Genomic DNA, 23,007 nt, shown 5'->3' with positions numbered 1-23,007 from the left:
CTCTCGCTCTCTCTCTCTCTCACTGTCTCTCTTTCCAGGTTCCCTGTCTCTCTGTCTCTCTCTGTCCAGGTACCCTGTCTCTCTCTCTCTCTCTCTGTCTCTCTCTCTCTACAGGTGTTCTCTCTCTCTCTCTCTCTCTCCAGGTGCTCTCTCTCTCTTTCTCTCCAGGCGCTCTCTCTCTCTCTCTCTCTCTCTCTCTCTCTCTCTCTCTCTCTCTCTCTCTCTCTCTCTCTCTCTCTCTCTCTCTCTCTCTCTCTCTCTCTCTCTCTCTCTCTCTCTCTCTCTCTCTCTCTCTCTCTCTCTCTCTCTCTCTCTCTCTCTCTCTCTCTCTCTCTCTCTCTCTCTCTCTCTCTCTCTCTCTTTCCAGGTTCCCTGTCTCTCTCTGTCCAGGTACCCTGTCTCTCTCTCTCTCTAGGTACTCTGTCTCTCTCTCTCTACAGGTGCTCTCTCTCTCTCTCTCTCTCTCTCTCTCCAGGTGTTCTCTCTCTCTCTCTCTCCAGGTGCTCTGTCTCTCTCTCTCTCTCTCTCTCTCACTGTCTCTCTTTCCAGGTTCCCTGTCTCTCTGTCTCTCTCTGTCCAGGTACCCTGTCTCTCTCACTCTCTCTCTCGCTCTCTCTCTCTCTCTCTCTCTCTCTCTCTCCAGGTACTCTGTCTCTCTCTCTCTACAGGTGCTCTCTCTCTCTACAGGTGCTCTCACTCTCTCTCTCTCCAGGTGCTGGAGTTTAGTTGTTTTAAGGGTATCTTGTCTAAATATCACTAAGCACGTATAGGGGTGGTGGGATCGTTGAGGTTGGTTTTCGCGAGGGCACAACCAGCGGGTGGGGCTGGTTGCAATGGCCACTCGCGGAAGTTTGGAGTTTGAAAAACTTAGTCGGCGACATGGAGTAAAGATTCCTGCTGCTGCCGGGTGTTCAGTGGAAGAATGTAGCTTGGCAGTGGGTGCTATCATTGGGTGTGATAGTATCAAATCAGCCTCAAGGATGAATAGCGCTGTAGTGATATTCTTAGATTCCATTGAAAAGGTGAATACGATAGTTGAGAGTGGTGTTGTGTTGCGGGAGACACAGACACCGGTATTTCCGCTTATGAATCCGGCAAAGAAAGTTATACTTTCTAACGTGCCACCATTTGTTAGAGATGAAGTGTTGGAGCGAGAGTTATCTCGTCATGGTCAAATTGTATCAACAATAAAGAAGGTTCTTTTTGGATGCAAATCTCCGTTGCTGAAACATGTCGTGTCTCATAGGAGACAAGTGCATATGATTTTAAAAAAGGACACTGATGAACTGAATTTAGCATTCAGTTTTAAGATTGATGGATTTGATTATGTCTTCTACGCTTCTACTGAATCAATTAAATGCTTTGGCTGTGGAAGAGAGGGGCATTTGGTGCGTAATTGTCCCGAGAATGAGCACGCAGAGCCCGGTAGCAGCTCTAGTGCCGGTGCAGCTAACGCACCACCGCGAAGGGATGAACATGCTAAGGGTGCAGGGGAAGGGAAAAGGTGGGCAGATGTGGTAGGAAAAGTAGGAGAGGAAGGCATTGTGGATACGGGGGTAATTGTGGTAGATCAGAACAAAGAGGGAGGGGAAACAGTCGGTGAGATTGCGACTGCTGTCGCTGAGGTGGTGCTGGAAAATGAAATTGGAGGTCAAGAGGAGATTGAAATAATGGAAAAGGAAGCAGCTGTTTTCAAAGTACCGAGGAGTAAGAGGAAGAATGTAAGGGGTGGTGAAGGGTCTAATTCCAAGAGGAAGGTAGAGATTAATAATTCACTTGAAGATAAACAGGTTGTAGAGATGGAGTTTTCTTCTGGGGAGGATAGCGAGAGTGAGTCATCTGACGCGTCACAACAAAATAGTGAGATAAATGGGGTGGAAGGGAGGTATGGGATTGAGAAGGTACGTCAATTTCTGAAGTTGACAAAAGGGAAGAAATATATGCAGGATTACAATGTAACAGATTTTTTCCCTGAAAGTGAATTGTTTATTGAATCAGCAAAGTTTCTGATGTCAAAAATAACAGGGGGAGGTTTGACAAGCCCTGAAATTGCTAGACTCAAGAAAGTGGTCACGAGAGTGATTAGTGATGTAAATTCTAAAGAAAATGAAAGAGTTCAATCGCAGCTTTAAGTATGTAAAGAGATGTGGTTTCTGGGTCTTCCTCTGTATTTTTTTTCATCCATGAGCAGTTTTAAGATTTCTTCTTTAAACGTAAATGGGGCAAGAGACGTTAAAAAAGAGCCATAGTGTATGAGTTAATTAGGGGAAAGGGAAGTGACATAATTTTTCTACAAGAAACGCATAGTAATTTGGAAAATGAAGTTATGTGGCAACAGGAGTGGGGGGGGGACAGTGGTGTGTAGTCATAAAAACTCAAAAAGTGGGGGTGTGGCCATCTTGTTCTCAAAAGGGTTTTTGCCTTTGTCATATGAGGTTGAAGAGGTAGTTGAGGGGAGGTTATTAAAAGTTAGAGTAAGGTATGAAAACATCACTATGTGTCTGATAAATGTATATGCCCCAGTGGTGGCAGTTGAGAGGGTATGCTTTTTAGAGACATTATCAAATACCATTGAGAAATGTAACAATGAAGATTATTTATTTATTGCTGGGGATTTTAACTGCACAGTCAGTGATTTAGATAGAAATCACAAAGAACCTCATATAGCCTCAAGGACTTTTTTAAAACGTCTCATTGTAACAAATGAACTGTGTGATATTTGGCGGAGTCAACATGGAGGCACAAGGCAGTATACCTGGGTGCATGTGAGAGAGAACACCATCTCTATGGCCAGGTTAGATAGGTTTTATTGTTTTGAGCATCAATCTCAGGTCTGTAAATCAAGTGTGATAACCCCAGTGGGATTTTCTGATCATTGTTTAGTAACAGAGGTGGTGTTCATTAACGATGTAAAACCTAAAAGCGCATACTGGCATTTTAACATAACTTTATTGAGTGATGCTCACTTCAGGAAATGTTTTAGTTTTTTCTGGGAGAGGTGGAGGTCTCAAAAGGCCAGTTTTCTATCCCTTCAACAGTGGTGGGATATAGGGAAAATCCAGATTCAACAATTCTGTAAGCAATACACGAGGAATGTCACCAAGGATATCACCAGATCAATGAAAGCCCTAGAGACTGAAATAGTGGAACTCATGACGTTGGTTGAGACCACAGGAGATCGAGGCCACACTCAGGCCCTCAAGAGGAAAAAAGCTGCATTGGCAGACCTGCTGGGTATCAGAGCACAGGGGGCATTGGTGAGAAGTAAGTTTCAGGGAATCTCTGAAATGGATGCCTCATCCAAATTTTTCTTTGGTTTAGAGAAAAAGAATGGACAAAGAAAAATTATTCATTGTCTCAAATCAGCTGTTGGACAAGAGCTCACTAGACCTAGTGAAATTAGAAAGAGGGCAGTAGAGTTCTATGCTGAGCTCTACAAGTGTGAGTACAAAGAGGATAAAAAAGTGACACAGCAGTTCCTTGATGGACTCCCACAGGTGGCTGCAGAAGCTCAGGTTGAGCTTGAGCAACCATTGTCTTTGCAGGAGTTATACACTGCATTAAAAGGCATGGAAAATGGAAGGGCACCAGGCATTGATGGGCTTCCCGTTGATTTTTTAAAGTCTTTTTGGGCTATGTTGGGAGAGGATTGGCTAGCAGTAGTTAATGATAGTTTAACCGGAGGGTTACTACCAATAAGCTGCAGAAGGGCTGTCCTCACCCTACTGCCCAAAAAGGGTGACCCTAGGGAGGTGAAGAACTGGAGGCCGGTGGCTTTATTGTGCACTGATTATAAGATCCTGTCAAAGGCTTTGTCCAACAGGTTGAGTGAGGTGATGGGGCAAATCATACATACGGACCAGTCCTACTGTGTTCCTGGCAGGCAGATAGGGGATAACATTTCTCTGATTCGTGATTTTTTGGACGTCTCGAGGGCTATTGGGTTGGATGCTGGTCTAATTTCAATTGATCAGGAAAAGGCATTTGACCGAGTTGAACATCAATATTTATGGCACACTTTGGAGGCGTTTGGGTTCAGCTCTGGTTTTATTGCCATGATAGAGGTGATATATGGTGACATTGAAAGTGTATTGAAAGTTAACAGTGGTTTGAGTGCTCCTTTTAAAGTGTGTAGAGGTATTAGGCAGGGATGTTCTTTGTCGGGAATGTTATATGCCATTGCTATAGAGCCACTACTAAATAGCATTAGAAGTCGCATTGAGGGGGTGTACCTTTCAAAGGATATTCCTCCTATTCGTCTCTCAGCCTATGCTGATGATGTAGTTGTTTTAGTGAAAAATCAAGCGGAGGTGGATAGTTTGAGTCTAATGGTTGATCGTTTTAGGGGAATATCCTCTGCAAAGGTAAATTGGGAAAAGAGTTGTGCTTTACAGATTGGAGAATGGTCTGGAGGGATCATGGCTTTGCCAGGGGGGCTAGAATGGTGTAAGGGAGGTTTTAAGTATCTTGGAGTGTACCTGGGAGATGAGGGGACTATGGAAAAAAATTGGATTGGGGTGGTTGAAATGGTGGAAGGGAGGATAAGGAAATGGCGTTGGTTGCTATCTCGTATGTCATATAGGGGGCGCACTATTATAGTTAACAATGTGATTGCCTCTGCACTGTGGCATCGGTTGTCAGTTTTAGAACCACCATCTGGCCTTCTGGCTAAGATACAGGCAATAATTGTGGATTTCTTTTGGGATAAATATCACTGGGTTCCACAAAGTGTTTTGTATTTGTCAAAAGAGGAGGGGGGACAAGGTCTTGTACATCTTGCTAGTAGGGCAGCTGCTTTCCGGTTGCAGTTTATTCAAAGGTTGCTTTATGGACCGGAAAATGTGGTTTGGAGAGGGGTGGCAGGTCTTGTATTACAGCAGGTTGGAGGATTAGGTTTAAAGAAAGCTTTATTTTTGGTTGATAGTAGCCAGATTTCTAGGGAGGGAATACCTCCGTTTTACAGAGGCCTTCTTAGGGTGTGGAGCATAATGAAGGTGTCCAGACGAACTTCAGCGGAGTCAGTGCATTGGCTGTTGGAGGAACCTCTGGTGTATGGGGCAAGACTTGATTGCACAACTGCAGCTGTTCCACATTTTTCCAAGATTCTGGTGAAGGGCAAAATCATCACCTTAAAACAGTTAATGGCCATGGCTGGGCCCGCCTTAATGGATGGAAGACGGGTGGCTGAACATTTGGGGGTGAGGTCAGAAAGGATGGTAGGACAACTGCTGGGAAGCTGCAGGAAGGCTTTGTCAGCAGAAGAGTGGGATATGCTTCATAGCCACAAGAAGAAGGTACAAGATGAAGACGTCTCATTTCCAAGACTAGGGATTACACCAAATATCCCAGAGTCAGAAAGAAAGGCGATATTACTGGATTTGAGAGGGTTGGAAGAGGTGGGTTTGGATGAGGTGAATGGGAAAGACTTATATAGGGGGTGTGTCAAGGTGTTGAATAAAGATAAATTGAAAACTAGAAAAGACACTCCATGGAGGGTAAAATTGGGCATTGATGACAAGGTAAAGCCAGCATGGAGAGCACTGTACAAGCCACCGTTACAAAAGGGTACTGGTGATATGCAATGGAGGGTTTTGCATGGCATTATTGCAGTTAATGCTTTTGTATCTGTTATTAATTCAGATGTTGGAGATGGATGTCCTTTTTGTAATATAAGAGAAACCATTTTTCACTGTTTTATGGAGTGTGAGAGGATAAAACCTCTCTTGGAGATGCTGGAGTCTTTGTTTAAAGCTGTAGGGGAGATTTTCAATAACACTGTTTTTATTTTGGGGTTTCAATATAGAAAGCAACAGAAAAGAAAATGTCAACTGTTAAATTTTATTTTGGGACAAGCAAAGATGTCAATTTTTCTGAGTAGGAAACATAAGATAGAAACGGGATATGGGCAGGATGTAAGATGTGTTTTTAAAGGATTAGTGAAAATAAGAATAAAAGTGGATTTTGAGTTCTACTCAGCTGTAAAAGATCTCCCATTGTTTGAGGAGAAGTGGGCATACGAAGGAGCGCTTTGTTTTGTAGAGGAGGGGAAACTATTTTTTGTTGGAGAAATAAGTTGAATGTATAGGTTCTTTAGTTCTTGAATTTTTTATTTTTTTTTGTTATTTTAGTATTTTTTGTGTATTTCTTTTCTTTTTTTTAGGAATTACATTTGGTGTTTCATTTCTGAAAAGACAGTATGTCAGGGCTAGGTGGGACGCTAGCGTGCCACCTGTGGTGCACTCCATCAACAGCAGGTGCATTTCAAGAGCGGCAAATTTGAATCCAAATAAATGTCAAAATTCAAATTTTTCAAAAATACAACTATGTTACACCATTTGAAAGATAAACATCTCCTTAATCTAACCACGTTTTACGATTTCAAAAAGGTTTTACGGCGAAAGCATAAATTTAGAGTATGTTAGGACAGTACATTTACAAGAGTTGTGTGTAATGTTTTGTCAAGTCAAAGACAGGGTCACCAAAACCATAAAACCAGCTAAAATGATACACTAACCTTTTACAATCTCCATCAGATGACACTCCTAGGACATTATGTTAGACAATGCATGCATTTTTTAGTTCTATCAAGTTCATATTTATATACAAAAACAGCGTTTTACTATGGCATTGATGTTGAGGAAATCGTTTCCCTCCAATAACCGGCAGTCAAGTCAGCGTCACAAATTAAATAATTAAAATTAGAAAACATTGGTAAAATATTATATTGTCATTTAAAGAATTATAGATTTACATCTTTTGAACGCAATCAACTTGCCAGATTTAAAAATAACCTTACTGGGAAATCACACTTTGCAATAATCTGAGCACTGTGCCCAGAAAAATACGCGTTGCGATACAGACTAGACGTCATGTTGGGGAGATCTAAAATCGAAAATACTATGTAAATAATCCATTACCTTTGATTCTCTTCATCAGATGTCACTTCCAGGTATCACAGGTCCATAACGAATGTAGTTTTGTTCAAAAAAGCTCATCATTTATGTCCAAAAATCTCCGTCTCGTTAGCACATGATGTAAGCCAGCCGGACTTCTCGTCATGAACGAGGGGAAAAAATATATTTCCGTTCGTTCAAACATGTCAAACGTTGTATAGCATAAATCATTAGGGCCTTTTTTAACCAGAACATGAATAATATTCAAGGTGGACGAATGCATAGCCTTTTATAACGTATTGGAACGAGGGTACCCAACATGAAGTAGCGCGCCAGGTGTCTAATGGGACATCACCGTTCCATGGCTCTTGTTCGGTCAGATCTCCCTCCAGAAGACTCAAAACACTTTGTAAAGGCTGGTGACATCTAGTGGAAGCAATAGGAAGTGCCAAAATATTCCTAAACCCCTGTGTTTTTTCAATGGGATAGGTTTAAAGTCAATACAACACATCAGGTATCCACTTCCTGTCAGAAAATGTCTCAGGGTTTTGCCTGCCAAATGAGTTCTGTTATACTCACAGACACCATTCAAACAGTTTTGGAAACTTTAGAGTGTTTTCTATCCATATATAATAAGTATATGCATATTCTAGTTACTGGGTAGGATTAGTAACCAGATTAAATCGGGTACATTTTTTTTTATCCAGACGTGCAAATGCTGCCCCCTAGACCCAACAGGTTAACACTTGAGTAGAAAATAAAGGTTTTATAAAAACTCAAAAACTCTCTCTCTAGGTGCTCTCTCTCTCTAGGTGCTCTCTAGGTGCTCTCTCTCTCTCTCTAGGTGCTCTCTCTCTCTCTAGGTGCTCTCTCTCTCTCTCTAGGTGCTCTCTCTCTCTCTCTCTCTGTCTCTCTCCAGGTTCTCTCTCTCTCTCTCTCCAGGTGCTCTGTCTGTCTCTCTCTCTCTCCAGGTACCCTGTCGCTGTCTCTCTCTCTCTCTCTCCAGGTGCTCTTTCTCTCTCTCTCTCTCTCTCTCTCTCTCTCTCTCTCTCCAGGTGCTCTGTCTCTCTCTCTGTCTCTGTCTCTCTCTCTCTCCAGGTGCTCTTTCTGTCTCTCTCTCTCTCTCTCTCTCTCTCTCCAGGTGCTCTTTCTGTCTCTCTCTCACTCTCTCTCTCAAGGTGCTCTTTCTGTCTCTCTCTCTTTCTCTCTTACTCTCTCTCTCTCCAGGTGCTCTTTCTGTCTCTCTCTCTCTCTCTCTCTCTCTCTCTCTCTCTCTCTCTCTCTCTCTCTCTAGGTGCTCTCTCTCTCTCCAGGTGCTTCTCTCTCTCTCTCTCTCTCTCTCTCCAGGTGCTCTCTCTCTCTCTCTCCAGGTGCTCTCTCTCTCCAGGTGCTCTTTCTCTCTCTCTCTCTCTCTCTCTCTCTCTCTCTCTCTCGCTCTCTCTCTCTCTCCAGGTGCTCTTTCTCTCTCTCTCTCTCTCTCTCTCTCTCTCTCTCTCTCTCCAGGTGCTCTTTCTGTCTCTCTCCCTCTCTCTCTCCAGGTGCTCTTTCTGTCTCTCTCTCTCTCTCCAGGTGCTGTTTCTGTCTCTCTCTGTCACGTCCTGGCCAGTATATAAGGTTAATTGTTTTGTAGTTTGGTCAGGGCGTGGCAGGGGGTATTTGTTTTATGTGGTTCGGGGTGGTGTGTTTGTGTAAAGGGTGTTTGATTTAGTAATTCCGGGTTTTGGTTTATGTTTAGTTAATTCTATGGTTAGTCTAGGTTGTGTGTTTCTATGTTTGGTTGATTGGGGTTGGGACTCTCAGTTGAAGGCAGGTGTTGTCTATCTGCCTTTGATTGAGAGTTCCATATATTAGGGTGTGTTTGTATGTGTGATTTGTGGGTGATTGTTCTGTGTTTCGCCTTGTGCCTTACCAGACTGTTTTTGTTGATCGTTCGTGGTTTTGTTATTTTGTATGTTCGTTTTGAAAGATAATTAAAAATCAAGATGAGCATTCACGTACCTGCTGCGTTTTGGTCCATTTCTACCGACAACAGCCGTGACAGAATCACCCACCACCAAAGGACCAAGCAGCAGAGGAAGGAGCAGACGGAGTTCGAGTTGGACTGGCGGGAGAAGTGGACTTGGGAGGAAGTTCTGGACGGGGCCGGACCCTGGCATCAGGCTGGGGATTATCGACGCCCGCAGGAGGAAATTGAGGCAGCCAAGGCAGAGAGGCGGTGGTACGAGGCCAAGTACGCGCTGAAGGAGAAGCACGAGAGGCACCCCCAAGAAAATTTTGGGGGGGGGCACACGGGTAGTTTGGCTAGGCGTAAGAAGAGCCGGAAGCCAGCTACTCGTGGTTATATGGAGGAGCGTATGGGGTGGAGAGCGCTATGTTTCGCTGAGGAGCGCACTATCTCACCCATACGCACGCACAGTCCGGTGCGCGTTATTCCAGCCCCTCGCAGGTGCCGTGCTAGAGCGGGCATCCAGCCTGGTAGGAGGATGCCTGCGCAGCGCATCTGGTCGCCGGTACGCCTCCGAGGACCAGGCTACCCAACTCCCGCTCTACGCACGGCTACCATCAGGCCCCTGCACAGCCCAGTCTGCCCTGTACGAGCACCCCGCTCGTACAGGGCTACTAGTTCCATCCAGCCTAGGCGGGTTGTGCAGGAGGTAAGATCTAGACCGGCTGTGCGCCTCCATAGCCCTGGGTTTCCAGCTCCTGTCTCTCGTGCGGACCCGGAAGTGCGTCAACCCAGTCCGACTCGTCCTGTTCCCGCTCCCCGCACTAGCCTGGAGGTGCGTGTACATAATCTGGTAATCCCAGTACCAGCACCACGCACCAGGCTACAAGTGCGTCAACCCAGCCTCGCCAGTCAACAGTCTTCATCAGAGCTGCCCGCCAGTCAACAGTCATCATCAGAGCTGCCCGCCAGTCAACAGTCATCGTCAGAGCTGCCCGCCAGTCAACAGTCATCGTCAGAACTGCCCGCCAGTCAACAGTCATCGTCAGAGCTGCCCGCCAGTCAACAGTCATCGTCAGAGCTGCCCGCCAGTCAACAGTCATCGTCAGAGCTGCCCGCCCAGTCAACAGTCATCGTCAGAGCTGCCCGCCAGTCAACAGTCATCGTCAGAGCTGCCCGCCAGTCAACAGTCATCGTCAGAGCTGCCCGCCAGTCAACAGTCGTCAGAGCTGCCCGCCAGTCAACAGTCGCCAGAGAGGTCAGACTGCGCTGAACTGCCGGAGTGGCCAGACTGCGCTGAACTGCCGGAGTGGCCAGACTGCGCTGAACTGCCGGAGTGGCCAGACTGCGCTGAACTGCCGGAGTGGCCAGACTGCGCTGAACTGCCGGAGTGGCCAGACTGCGCTGAACTGCCGGAGTGGCCAGACTGCGCTGAACTGCCGGAGTGGCCAGACTGCGCTGAACTGCCGGAGTGGCCAGACTGCGCTGAACTGCCGGAGTGGCCAGACTGCCCTGAACTGCCGGAGTGGCCAGACTGCCCTGAACTGCCGGAGTGGCCAGACTGCCCTGAACTGCCGGAGTGGCCAGACTGCCCTGAACTGCCGGAGTGGCCAGACTGCCCTGAACTGCCGGAGTGGCCAGACTGCCCTGAACTGCCGGAGTGGCCAGACTGCCCTGAACTGCCGGAGTGGCCAGACTGCCCTGAACTGCCGGAGTGGCCAGACTGCCCTGAACTGCCGGAGTGGCCAGACTGCCCTGAACTGCCGGAGTGGCCAGACTGCCCTGAACTGCCGGAGTGGCCAGACTGCCCTGAACTGCCGGAGTGGCCAGACTGCCCTGAACTGCCGGAGTGGCCCGAACTGCCGGAGTGGCCCGAATTGCCAGACTGCCCAGACTGTCCCGAATTGCCAGACTGCCCAGACTGTCCCGAATTGCCAGACTGCCCAGACTGTCCCGAATTGCCAGACTGCCCAGACTGTCCCGAATTGCCAGACTGCCCAGACTGTCCCGAATTGCCAGACTGCCCAGACTGTCCCGAATTGCCAGACTGTCCCGAATTGCCAGACTGCCCCGACTGCCCCTCGGCGATGCCAGAGTGGCCCGACAGCCTGGAACGGCCGGAGCCAGAGCCACCTCCAGAAATAGGTGGGTTGGGGAGGGGGGTGTAGCACAGTGCCGTCGTTGACGGCAGCCACCCTCCCTTCCCTCCCTTTAGAAAAAGGGGACTTTTTGTTGGTGTTGCTTGGGGTTATTTTTTGTTAAGGTGCTTCTGGGGTAGCACCTTTAAGGGGGGTACTGTCACGTCCTGGCCAGTATATAAGGTTAATTGTTTTGTAGTTTGGTCAGGGCGTGGCAGGGGGTATTTGTTTTATGTGGTTCGGGGTGGTGTGTTTGTGTAAAGGGTGTTTGATTTAGTAATTCCGGGTTTTGGTTTATGTTTAGTTAATTCTATGGTTAGTCTAGGTTGTGTGTTTCTATGTTTGGTTGATTGGGGTTGGGACTCTCAGTTGAAGGCAGGTGTTGTCTATCTGCCTTTGATTGAGAGTTCCATATATTAGGGTGTGTTTGTATGTGTGATTTGTGGGTGATTGTTCTGTGTTTCGCCTTGTGCCTTACCAGACTGTTTTTGTTGATCGTTCGTGGTTTTGTTATTTTGTATGTTCGTTTTGAAAGATAATTAAAAAATCAAGATGAGCATTCACGTACCTGCTGCGTATTGGTCCATTTCTACCGACAACAGCCGTGACAGAATCACCCACCACCAAAGGACCAAGCAGCAGAGGAAGGAGCAGACGGAGTTCGAGTTGGACTGGCGGGAGAAGTGGACTTGGGAGGAAGTTCTGGACGGGGCCGGACCCTGGCATCAGGCTGGGGATTATCGACGCCCGCAGGAGGAAATTGAGGCAGCCAAGGCAGAGAGGCGGTGGTACGAGGCCAAGTACGCGCTGAAGGAGAAGCACGAGAGGCACCCCCAAGAAAATTTTTGGGGGGGGCACACGGGTAGTTTGGCTAGGCGTAAGAAGAGCCGGAAGCCAGCTACTCGTGGTTATATGGAGGAGCGTATGGGGTGGAGAGCGCTATGTTTCGCTGAGGAGCGCACTATCTCACCCATACGCACGCACAGTCCGGTGCGCGTTATTCCAGCCCCTCGCAGGTGCCGTGCTAGAGCGGGCATCCAGCCTGGTAGGAGGATGCCTGCGCAGCGCATCTGGTCGCCGGTACGCCTCCGAGGACCAGGCTACCCAACTCCCGCTCTACGCACGGCTACCATCAGGCCCCTGCACAGCCCAGTCTGCCCTGTCACGAGCACCCCGCTCGTACAGGGCTACTAGTTCCATCCAGCCTAGGCGGGTTGTGCAGGAGGTAAGATCTAGACCGGCTGTGCGCCTCCATAGCCCTGGGTTTCCAGCTCCTGTCTCTCGTGCGGACCCGGAAGTGCGTCAACCCAGTCCGACTCGTCCTGTTCCCGCTCCCCGCACTAGCCTGGAGGTGCGTGTACATAATCTGGTAATCCCAGTACCAGCACCACGCACCAGGCTACAAGTGCGTCAACCCAGCCTCGCCAGTCAACAGTCTTCATCAGAGCTGCCCGCCAGTCAACAGTCATCATCAGAGCTGCCCGCCAGTCAACAGTCATCGTCAGAGCTGCCCGCCAGTCAACAGTCATCGTCAGAACTGCCCGCCAGTCAACAGTCATCGTCAGAGCTGCCCGCCAGTCAACAGTCATCGTCAGAGCTGCCCGCCAGTCAACAGTCATCGTCAGAGCTGCCCGCCAGTCAACAGTCATCGTCAGAGCTGCCCGCCAGTCAACAGTCATCGTCAGAGCTGCCCGCCAGTCAACAGTCATCGTCAGAGCTGCCCGCCAGTCAACAGTCGTCAGAGCTGCCCGCCAGTCAACAGTCGCCAGAGAGGTCAGACTGCGCTGAACTGCCGGAGTGGCCAGACTGCGCTGAACTGCCGGAGTGGCCAGACTGCGCTGAACTGCCGGAGTGGCCAGACTGCGCTGAACTGCCGGAGTGGCCAGACTGCGCTGAACTGCCGGAGTGGCCAGACTGCGCTGAACTGCCGGAGTGGCCAGACTGCGCTGAACTGCCGGAGTGGCCAGACTGCGCTGAACTGCCGGAGTGGCCAGACTGCGCTGAACTGCCGGAGTGGCCAGACTGCGCTGAACTGCCGGAGTGGCCAGACTGCGCTGAACTGCCGGAGTGGCCAGACTGCGCTGAACTGCCGGAGTGGCCAGACTGCGCTGAACTGCCGGAGTGGCCAGACTGCCCTGAACTGCCGGAGTGGCCAGACTGCCCTGAACTGCCGGAGTGGCCAGACTGCCCTGAACTGCCGGAGTGGCCAGACTGCCCTGAACTGCCGGAGTGGCCAGACTGCCCTGAACTGCCGGAGTGGCCAGACTGCCCTGAACTGCCGGAGTGGCCAGACTGCCCTGAACTGCCGGAGTGGCCAGACTGCCCTGAACTGCCGGAGTGGCCAGACTGCCCTGAACTGCCGGAGTGGCCAGACTGCCCTGAACTGCCGGAGTGGCCAGACTGCCCTGAACTGCCGGAGTGGCCAGACTGCCCTGAACTGCCGGAGTGGCCAGACTGCCCTGAACTGCCGGAGTGGCCCGAACTGCCGGAGTGGCCCGAATTGCCAGACTGCCCAGACTGTCCCGAATTGCCAGACTGCCCAGACTGTCCCGAATTGCCAGACTGCCCAGACTGTCCCGAATTGCCAGACTGCCCAGACTGTCCCGAATTGCCAGACTGCCCAGACTGTCCCGAATTGCCAGACTGCCCAGACTGTCCCGAATTGCCAGACTGTCCCGAATTGCCAGACTGCCCCGACTGCCCCTCGGCGATGCCAGAGTGGCCCGACAGCCTGGAACGGCCGGAGCCAGAGCCACCTCCAGAAATAGGTGGGTTGGGGAGGGGGGGTGTAGCACAGTGCCGTCGTTGACGGCAGCCACCCTCCCTTCCCTCCCTTTAGAAAAGGGGACTTTTGTTGGTGTTGCTTGGGGTTATTTTTTTGTTAAGGTGCTTCTGGGGTAGCACCTTTAAGGGGGGGTACTGTCACGTCCTGGCCAGTATATAAGGTTAATTGTTTTGTAGTTTGGTCAGGGCGTGGCAGGGGGTATTTGTTTTATGTGGTTCGGGGTGGTGTGTTTGTGTAAAGGGTGTTTGATTTAGTAATTCCGGGTTTTGGTTTATGTTTAGTTAATTCTATGGTTAGTCTAGGTTGTGTGTTTCTATGTTTGGTTGATTGGGGTTGGGACTCTCAGTTGAAGGCAGGTGTTGTCTATCTGCCTTTGATTGAGAGTTCCATATATTAGGGTGTGTTTGTATGTGTGATTTGTGGGTGATTGTTCTGTGTTTCGCCTTGTGCCTTACCAGACTGTTTTTGTTGATCGTTCGTGGTTTTGTTATTTTGTATGTTCGTTTTGAAAGATAATTAAAAATCAAGATGAGCATTCACGTACCTGCTGCGTATTGGTCCATTTCTACCGACAACAGCCGTGACACTCTCTCTCTCTCTCTCTCTCTCTCTCTCTCTCTCTCTCTCAATTCAATTCGCTTTATTGGCATGACGTAACAACATACATATTGCCAAAGCTTATTTTGGATATTTACAATATAAAAATAAATAAAAAATGAGAATCAAAAATTGTCAACGGGACAACAGTAACAACAATAACCAAGGGTCAAAATAACCATACATTCAACAATAACAATAGCCATATAGTAGAGTACATGTGCAGGTTGATTGGTCTGTCAGACAATGTCCCTCAACTTATGGCAGGCAGCAATGTAGTGCGCTGCCAACCCACAGCTCTCTGCGTCCTCCCCCAACAGGACGGGTAGCCTATCCTCATCAGAGAGGTCTTTGAAACCTTGAATAAGGGTTTAAAATTTGGGGAAATTACACTCTCTAATTGTTTTATATTTTTGACATTTTGTCAGGAAATGCATCTCCGTCTCAGGTTCTGCTGTTGTCCAGTGGCTGCACAGCCTTTCCTCTACAGGGAGCCAGGTTTTCCTGTGTCTACCCTTCTCAATGGCAAGGCTGTGCTCACTGAGCCTGTACTTTGTCAAGGTTTTTCTAACATGTTTATCTATCAGGGTGTGTAAGGTGTAAATATGATCAGTTGTGCGATGTTTTGGTATAAATCCAATTTGGCTTTTATTCAAGACATTGTGCTTATTAAGGAAGTTTAGAACTCTTACATTGATGATACTACAGAAAACCTTCCCCAGGTTACTGTTCACACAAATGCCTCTGTAATTGTTAGGGTCAAATTTGTCTCCGTTCTTAAAGATTGGGGTTATGAGTCCTTGATTCCAGATGTCAGGGAAATAACCTACACTCAGGATCAAATTAAACAGTTTTAATACAGCCAATTGAAATTTTGCACTAGTGAGTTTGAGCATCTCATTTAGGATGCCATCAGGTCCGCATGCTTTTTTAAATTTGAGAGCCTGAAGTTTCTTATAGAGCTCCTGGTCAGTAATTGGGGAGTCCAATTGGTTTTGATTGTCCTTTATAGCTTTTTCTAATCCATTCAAGTTCTCATGAATTTGGCGTTGTTCTGCGTTTGTGTCAATTTGAACGGTGTTGTAGAGTGTTTTGAAATGGGTTGTCCATATGTCACCATTTTGTATCGCTAATTCCTCTTGTTTCGATTTTTTTAGTTTTTTTCCAATTTTGCCAAAAGTTGTTTGTATTTATGGACTCCTCAATTAGTGTCAGCTGCTTGCTGTTGTACTGTGCTTTTTTGGTTCTGAGTGTACGTTTATAGAGTTTTAAAGTCTCACAGTAATGAAGGCGTAATTCACCATTATTTGGGTCTCTGTGCTTTTGGTTGGATAGTGTTCTAAGTTTTTTCCTTATAATTTTACAATCTGCATCAAACCAGTTGTCATCTGTGATTTTTTTTGTTTTGTTTTTTATCAATTTCAATTGTGCTTCTTTTGCCGTTTGCCTGAATATATAGTTGATGTTTTTTACTGCTAGATTGATGCCTTCTTTACTGTGAGTGAATGTGGTATCCAGAAAGTTATCTAAGAGTGTTTGGATATTTTGGTTCCAGGTTGCTTTCTGGTATTCTTCTGTGCTGTTTTTGGGCCCATCTGTATGAATTTCTGATGTTGTACAGCTTACTGGGCTGTGAATGTGTGGTTGTTTCCATGTCTGTTCTTTTGAGGAACAACATAATTTGGCTGTGATCAGACAGAGGTGTTAGTGGCTTGACAGTGAATGAGCTGAGAGAGAAAGGGTCCATGTCTGTGATCATATAGTCTACTGTACTGTGGCCAAGAGGTGAGCAGTAGGTGAATCTCCCCAAAGAGTCCCCCCATAACCTACCATTGACAAAGTACAGACCCAGGCTTCTACAGAGCTGCAAAAGATCCCTTCCGTTTTTGTTGACGGTGCTGTCACTGTTGTTTCTATGGGGGAGATTAAGACAGTTAGAAATAGTATGGCCTGTAATAAAGCTGTCCCCTTGTGTGCTCGTTAGATCAGGTAGTGTTCCTGTGTTCCTGTCTCTCTCTCTCCAGGTTCTCTGTCTCTCTCTCCCTCCAGGTGCTCTCTCTCTCTCTCTCTCTCTCTCTCCAGGTGCTCTTTCTCTCTCTCTCTCTCTCTCTCTCTCCAGGTGCTCTTTCTCTCTCTCTCTCTCTCTCTCTCTCCAGGTGCTGTTTCTGTCTCTCTCTCTCTCTCTCCCTCCAGGTGCTCTCTCTCTCTCTCTCTCCAGGTGCTCTTTCTCTCTCTCTCTCTCTCTCTCTCTCCAGGTGCTCTTTCTCTCTCTCTCTCTCTCTCTCTCTCTCCAGGTGCTCTTTCTGTCTCTCTCTCTCCCTCCAGGTGCTCTCTCTCTCTCTCTCTCCAGGTGCTCTTTCTCTCTCTCTCTCTCTCTCTCTCCAGGTGCTCTTTCTCTCTCTCTCTCTCTCTCTCTCTCTCTCTCTCTCTCTCTCTCTCTCTCTCTCTCTCTCCAGGTGCTCTTTCTGTCTCTCTCTCTCTCTCTCTCCAGGTGCTCTTTCTGTCGCTCTCTCTCTCTCCAGGTGCTGTTTCTGTCTCTCTCTCTCTCTCTCTCTCTCTCTCTCTCTCTCTCTCTCTCTCTCTCTCTCTCTCTCTCCATGTGCTCTTTCTGTCTCTCTCTCTCTCTCTCTCTCTCTCCATGTGCTCTTTCTGTCTCTCTCTCTCTCTCTCTCCAGGTGCTCTTTCTGTCTCTCTCTCTCTCTCTCTCTCTCTCTCCAGGTGCTCTTTCTGTCTCTCTCTCTCTCTCTCTCCAGGTGCTCTTTCTGTCTCTCTCTCTCTCTCTCTCTCTCCAGGTGCTCTTTCTGTCTCTCTCTCTCTCTCTCTCTCTCCAGGTGCTGTTTCTGTCTCTCTCTCTCTCTCTCTCTCTCTCTCTCTCTCTCTCTCTCCAGGTGCTGTTTCTGTCTCTCTCTCTCTCTCTCTCTCTCTCTCCAGGTGCTGTTTCTGTCTCTCTCTCTCTGTCTCTCTCTCTCTCCAGGTGCTCTTTCTGTCTCTCTCTCTCTCTCTCCAGGTGCTCTTTCTGTCTCTCTCTCTCTCTCTCCAGGTGCTGTTTCTGTCTCTCTCTCTCTCTCCAGGTTCTCTCTCTCTCTCTCCAGGTGCTCTTTCTGTCTCTCTCTCTCTCTCTCTCTCTCTCTCTCCAGGTGCTGTTTCTGTCTCTCTCTCTCTGTCTCTCTCTCTCTCCAGGTGCTCTTTCGGTCTCTCTCTCTCTCTCTCCAGGTGCTGTTTCTGTCTCTCTCTCTCTCTCCAGGTGCTGTTTCTGTCTCTCTCTCTCTCTCTCCAGGTGCTCTGTCTCTCTCTCTCTCTCTCTCTCTCTCTCTCTCTCTCTCTCTCCAGGTGCTCTTTCTGTCTCTCTCTCTCTCCAGGTGCCCTGTCGGGGATCATTTCTGGTTCATGGGTCGTCGTTGTGACGTGAGGATGACGCAGCAGCGGCTGGTGGGGGCGTGTCTTGGCGTGCTGGTTGCCATAGTTACACTGATTGGCGCTGTGGCCTGGCTGGCGGTGCGACGATACAGAGCCATGCTGATAAAGACTAAAGTAGACCAGGCACGCAGCAGGTACACACACACACACACACACACCACACCACACACACACCTGTTAGTAGATCTATTTGTTAGTATTGAGGGAGAAGTGAAAATAGACAGGAAACCAGGATACGATGGGTGGGGGATCTGAACTGGGCTGGTTCCTATTGTATTACATTATAAACCCGTCTCTGTTCTGGTTCTGGTTCCTATTGTATTACATTATAAACCCGTCTCTGTTCTGGTTCTGGTTCCTATTGTATTACATTATAAACCCGTCTCTGTTCTGGTTCTGGTTCCTATTGTATTACATTATAAACCCGTCTCTGTTCTGGTTCTGGTTCCTATTGTATTACATTATAAACCCATCTCTGTTCTGGTTCTGGTTCCTATTGTATTACATTATAAACCCATCTCTGTTCTGGTTCTGGTTCCTATTGTATTACATTATAAACCCGTCTCTGTTCTGGTTCTGGTTCCTATTGTATTACATTATAAACCCGTCTCTGTTCTGGTTCTGGTTCCTATTGTATTACATTATAAACCCATCTCTGTTCTGGTTCTGGTTCCTATTGTATTACATTATAAACCCGTCTCTGTTCTGGTTCTGGTTCCTATTGTATTACATTATAAACCCGTCTCTGTTCTGGTTCTGGTTCCTATTGTATTACATTATAAACCCGTCTCTGTTCTGGTTCTGGTTCCTATTGTATTACAATATAAACCCGTCTCTGTTCTGGTTCTGGTTCCTATTGTATTACAATATAAACCCGTCTCTGTTCTGGTTCTGGTTCCTATTGTATTATATTATAAACCCGTCTCTGTTCTGGTTCTGGTTCCTATTGTATTACATTATAAACCCGTCTCTGTTCTGGTTCTGGTTCCTATTGTATTACAATATAAACCCGTCTCTGTTCTGGTTCTGGTTCCTATTGTATTACATTATAAACCCGTCTCTGTTCTGGTTCTGGTTCCTATTGTATTATATTATAAACCCGTCTCTGTTCTGGTTCTGGTTCCTATTGTATTACATTATAAACCCGTCTCTGTTCTGGTTCTGGTTCCTATTGTATTATATTATAAACCCGTCTCTGTTCTGGTTCTGGTTCCTATTGTATTACATTATAAACCCGTCTCTGTTCTGGTTCTGGTTCCTATTGTATTACATTATAAACCCGTCTCTGTTCTGGTTCCTATTGTATTACATTATAAACCCGTCTCTGTTCTGGTTCTGGTTCCTATTGTATTACATTATAAACCCGTCTCTGTTCTGGTTCTGGTTCCTATTGTATTACATTATAAACCCGTCTCTGTTCTGGTTCTGGTTCCTATTGTATTACATTATAAACCCGTCTCTGTTCTGGTTCTGGTTCCTATTGTATTACAATATAAACCCGTCTCTGTTCTGGTTCTGGTTCCTATTGTATTACATTATAAACCCGTCTCTGTTCTGGTTCTGGTTCCTATTGTATTATATTATAAACCCGTCTCTGTTCTGGTTCTGGTTCCTATTGTATTACATTATAAACCCATCTCTGTTCTGGTTCTGGTTCCTATTGTATTACATTATAAACCCGTCTCTGTTCTGGTTCCTATTGTATTACATTATAAACCCGTCTCTGTTCTGGTTCTGGTTCCTATTGTATTACATTATAAACCCGTCTCTGTTCTGGTTCTGGTTCCTATTGTATTACATTATAAACCCGTCTCTGTTCTGGTTCTGGTTCCTATTGTATTACATTATAAACCCGTCTCTGTTCTGGTTCTGGTTCCTATTGTATTACATTATAAACCCATCTCTGTTCTGTTTGGTACTGTCTCTCTCTGATCCACTACCAGGTTCTAAAGTTACTACAGAAACAACTCTACTGACCCTCCCTGTTTCCTGGCATCGCACTTCCTCTTCCTGTCCAAACCTGACTTCCTGTTTCTGGTGTGAAAACACAGGCGTCTCCCTTCCGACAGAGGGACTGTGTGTGTGTGTGTTTGTCATAGATATCACAGGTCAATAAACCTGGTCTTATTAACCTGTGTGTGTGTGTGTGTAGCTACCGTAGGTTCAACCACTTTGACGAGCTGTCAGGTCGTTTCTGGGGGCGGTCCATCGGTGGATCAGCTGACTCGTTGGATAACCCCGCTTTCACCCGCTCCGACGAGGTGCTACACCGGAGGGCGCTAGACCGCACCTGCTGTTACCACGACGACACGCTGTCCGTGGCCTCCACCTGCCCTAGCAACGGAACACACCTCAACACCGTCTACCCACACAAGTTGGTGACACACACACACAGAGAGAGACAATACACACAGAGAGACAATACACACAGAGAGACAATACACACAGAGAGAGAGAATGCACACAGAGAGAGAATGCACACAGAGAGAGAATACACACGGAGAGAGAGAATACACACAGAGAGAGAGAATACACACAGAGAGAGAGAATACACACAGAGAGAGTATACACACAGAGAGAGAATACACAGAGAGAGAGAGAGAATACACAGAGAGAGAGAGAATACACAGAGAGAGAGAATACACACAGAGAGAGTATACACACAGAAAGAGAGAACACACAGAGAGAGTATACACACAGAAAGAGAGAACACACAGAGAGAGAGAACACACACAGAGAGAGAGAATACACAGAGAGAGAGAGAATACACACAGAGAGAGTATACACACAGAGAGAGAACGCACACAGAGAGAACGCACACAGAGAGAGAGAATACACAGAGAGAGAGAGAATACACACAGAGAGAGAGAGAGAATACACACAGAGAGATAGAGAATACACACAGAGAGAGAGAACGCACACAGAGAGAGAACGCACACAGAGAGAACGCACACAGAGAGAACGCACACAGAGACAATACACACAGAGAGAGAGAGAATACACACACAGAGAGAACGCACACAGAGAGAGACAATACACACAGAGAGAGAACACACACAGAGACAATACACACACAGAGACAATACACACAGAGAGACAATACACATACTGTAACACAGGTGTATGAGAGAGAACTACAGTAAAACGTTGTCATGGTTCCCCCCTGTCTCCCTCTCCTCTCCCCTCCAGTTCCCAGTACGGCTGGGCGGTCAGCGAGGTCAGCCTGGCGGAGTGTGCACTGGATTCTGGGAAAGCCAGTGACCTGTCTGTGTGCAGCTGGCCCATAGAACCCATCCAGTGGACGCCCTTCCCCCTGCTGCAGCAACTATCCTCCGCACACAGAACCGCCCCGGTAACTACAGATTACAACCCGTTAGGAGGGAGGTAACTACAGATTACAGCCCGTTAGGAGGGAGGTAACTACAGATTATAACCCATTAGGAGGGAGGTAACTACAGATTACGACCCGTTAGGAGGGAGGTAACTACAGATTACAGCCCGTTAGGAGGGAGGTAACTACAGATTATAACCCATTAGGAGGGAGGTAACTACAGATTACAGCCCGTTAGGAGGGAGGTAACTACAGATTACAACCCATTAGGAGGGAGGTAACTACAGATTACAGCCCGTTAGGAGGGAGGTAACTACAGATTACAACCCATTAGGAGGGAGGTAACTAGAGATTACAGCCCGTTAGGAGGGAGGTAACTACAGATTACAGCCTGTTAGGAGGGAGGTAACTACAGATTATAACCCATTAGGAGGGAGGTAACTACAGATTACAACCTGTTAGGAGGGAGGTAACTACAGATTACAGCCTGTTAGGAGGGAGGTAACTACAGATTACAACCTATTAGGACTGGAGGGAGAGAGTGAGGTACCTAGAGATTACAACCTATTAGAAGGGAGGTACCTAGAGATTACAACCTATTAGGGAGAGAGGGAGGTACCTAGAGATTACAACCTATTAGAAGGGAGGTACCTAGAGATTACAACCTATTAGGGAGAGAGTGAGGTACCTAGAGATTACAACCTATTAGGGAGAGAGTGAGGTACCTAGAGATTACAACCTATTAGAAGGGAGGTACCTAGAGATTACAACCTATTAGGGAGAGAGGGAGGTACCTAGAGATTACAACCTATTAGGGAGAGAGGGAGGTACCTAGAGATTACAACCTATTAGGGAGAGAGGGAGGTACCTAGAGATTACAACCTATTAGAAGGGAGGTACCTAGAGATTACAACCTATTAGGGCTAGAGGGAGGTACCTAGAGATTACAACCTATTAGGACTGTAGGGAGAGAGGGAGGTACCTAGAGATTATAACCTATTAGGACTGTAGGGAGAGAGGGAGGTACCTGGAGATTACAACCTATTAGGACTAGAGGGAGAGAGGGAGTTACCTAGAGATTACAACCTATTAGGACTAGAGGGAGAGAGTGAGAGAGGGAGGAGAAAGAGCGGGAGGAGAAAGAGTGACAGAGATAGAGAGGGAGAAGAGAGAGAGACAGAAAGAGACAAGAGGAAGAGAGCGAGAGATGGCAAACTGTTGTTTGTTTGTTTGTTTGTCCAGGTGAGGGCGCTGCGTCCTCGGTCCTACTGTGAAGGCATGGAACTGGTTGAACTGGAGAAGAGCTGGACGGCCTAGTCGCGAGGAAAGGTTGAACAACTGAATCACTGAATAAACTGATTCACTGAAGAAACTGAGTCACTGAGTCAATGGTATCTCTGAATCACTGAATAAACTGATTCACTGAGTCACTGAATAAACTGATTCACTGAGTAACTGAGTCAATGGTATCTCTGAATCACTGAAAAAACTGATTCACTGAGTCACTGAATAAACTGTATTACTGATTCACTGACTCAATGGGATAACTGAGTCAATGGTACCACTGAATCATTGAATCATGACTGACTCTAATTGGCTGTCTTGAATTTAACACTGATTCTGTAGCCCTTCCCATGATTATACCAAGGAAAGGTGTGTGTGTGTGTGTGTGTGTGTGTGTGTGTGTGTGTGTGAGAGAGAGAGTGAAATACGCTCTTGAAAAAGAGATTTTACATCTCAATGAGCCCTTCCTGGTTAAATAAAGGTTAAATAAAAAAATATATATATATTTTTTATTCTGTTCTATTATTGTAGTCAGTCGTGTCCATATATATATATATATATATATATATACGTTTAATATAATTCTTGAAAATAAAATAAAATCGTTGAAAAAATTA

At 46.9% G+C, this 23,007-nt stretch overlaps 1 protein-coding gene across 1 annotated transcript in view; it reads left to right on the top strand.

The window, feature by feature from the left end:
- si:ch211-14k19.8 (uncharacterized) overlaps positions 1-22,633 on the top strand; it is a 35,818-nt gene extending 13,185 nt beyond the window's left edge. Inside the window, exons 11-14 of the mRNA XM_045713560.1 lie at positions 17,718-17,909; positions 19,928-20,149; positions 20,965-21,127; positions 22,349-22,633. Of these exons, the coding sequence (XP_045569516.1) occupies positions 17,718-17,909; positions 19,928-20,149; positions 20,965-21,127; positions 22,349-22,423 (652 nt within the window). The 3' untranslated portion in view covers positions 22,424-22,633. The remainder of the gene's footprint in view (positions 1-17,717; positions 17,910-19,927; positions 20,150-20,964; positions 21,128-22,348) is intronic.
- Positions 22,634-23,007: the final 374 nt, after the last annotated feature.

The sequence above is a fragment of the Salmo salar genome, chromosome ssa02, assembly GCF_905237065.1.
Source record: "Salmo salar chromosome ssa02, Ssal_v3.1, whole genome shotgun sequence".
NCBI lineage: Eukaryota > Metazoa > Chordata > Actinopteri > Salmoniformes > Salmonidae > Salmo > Salmo salar.
The sequence above is the reverse complement of the archived record's forward strand: the minus strand, read 5'-3'. Positions and strand labels throughout refer to the sequence as shown.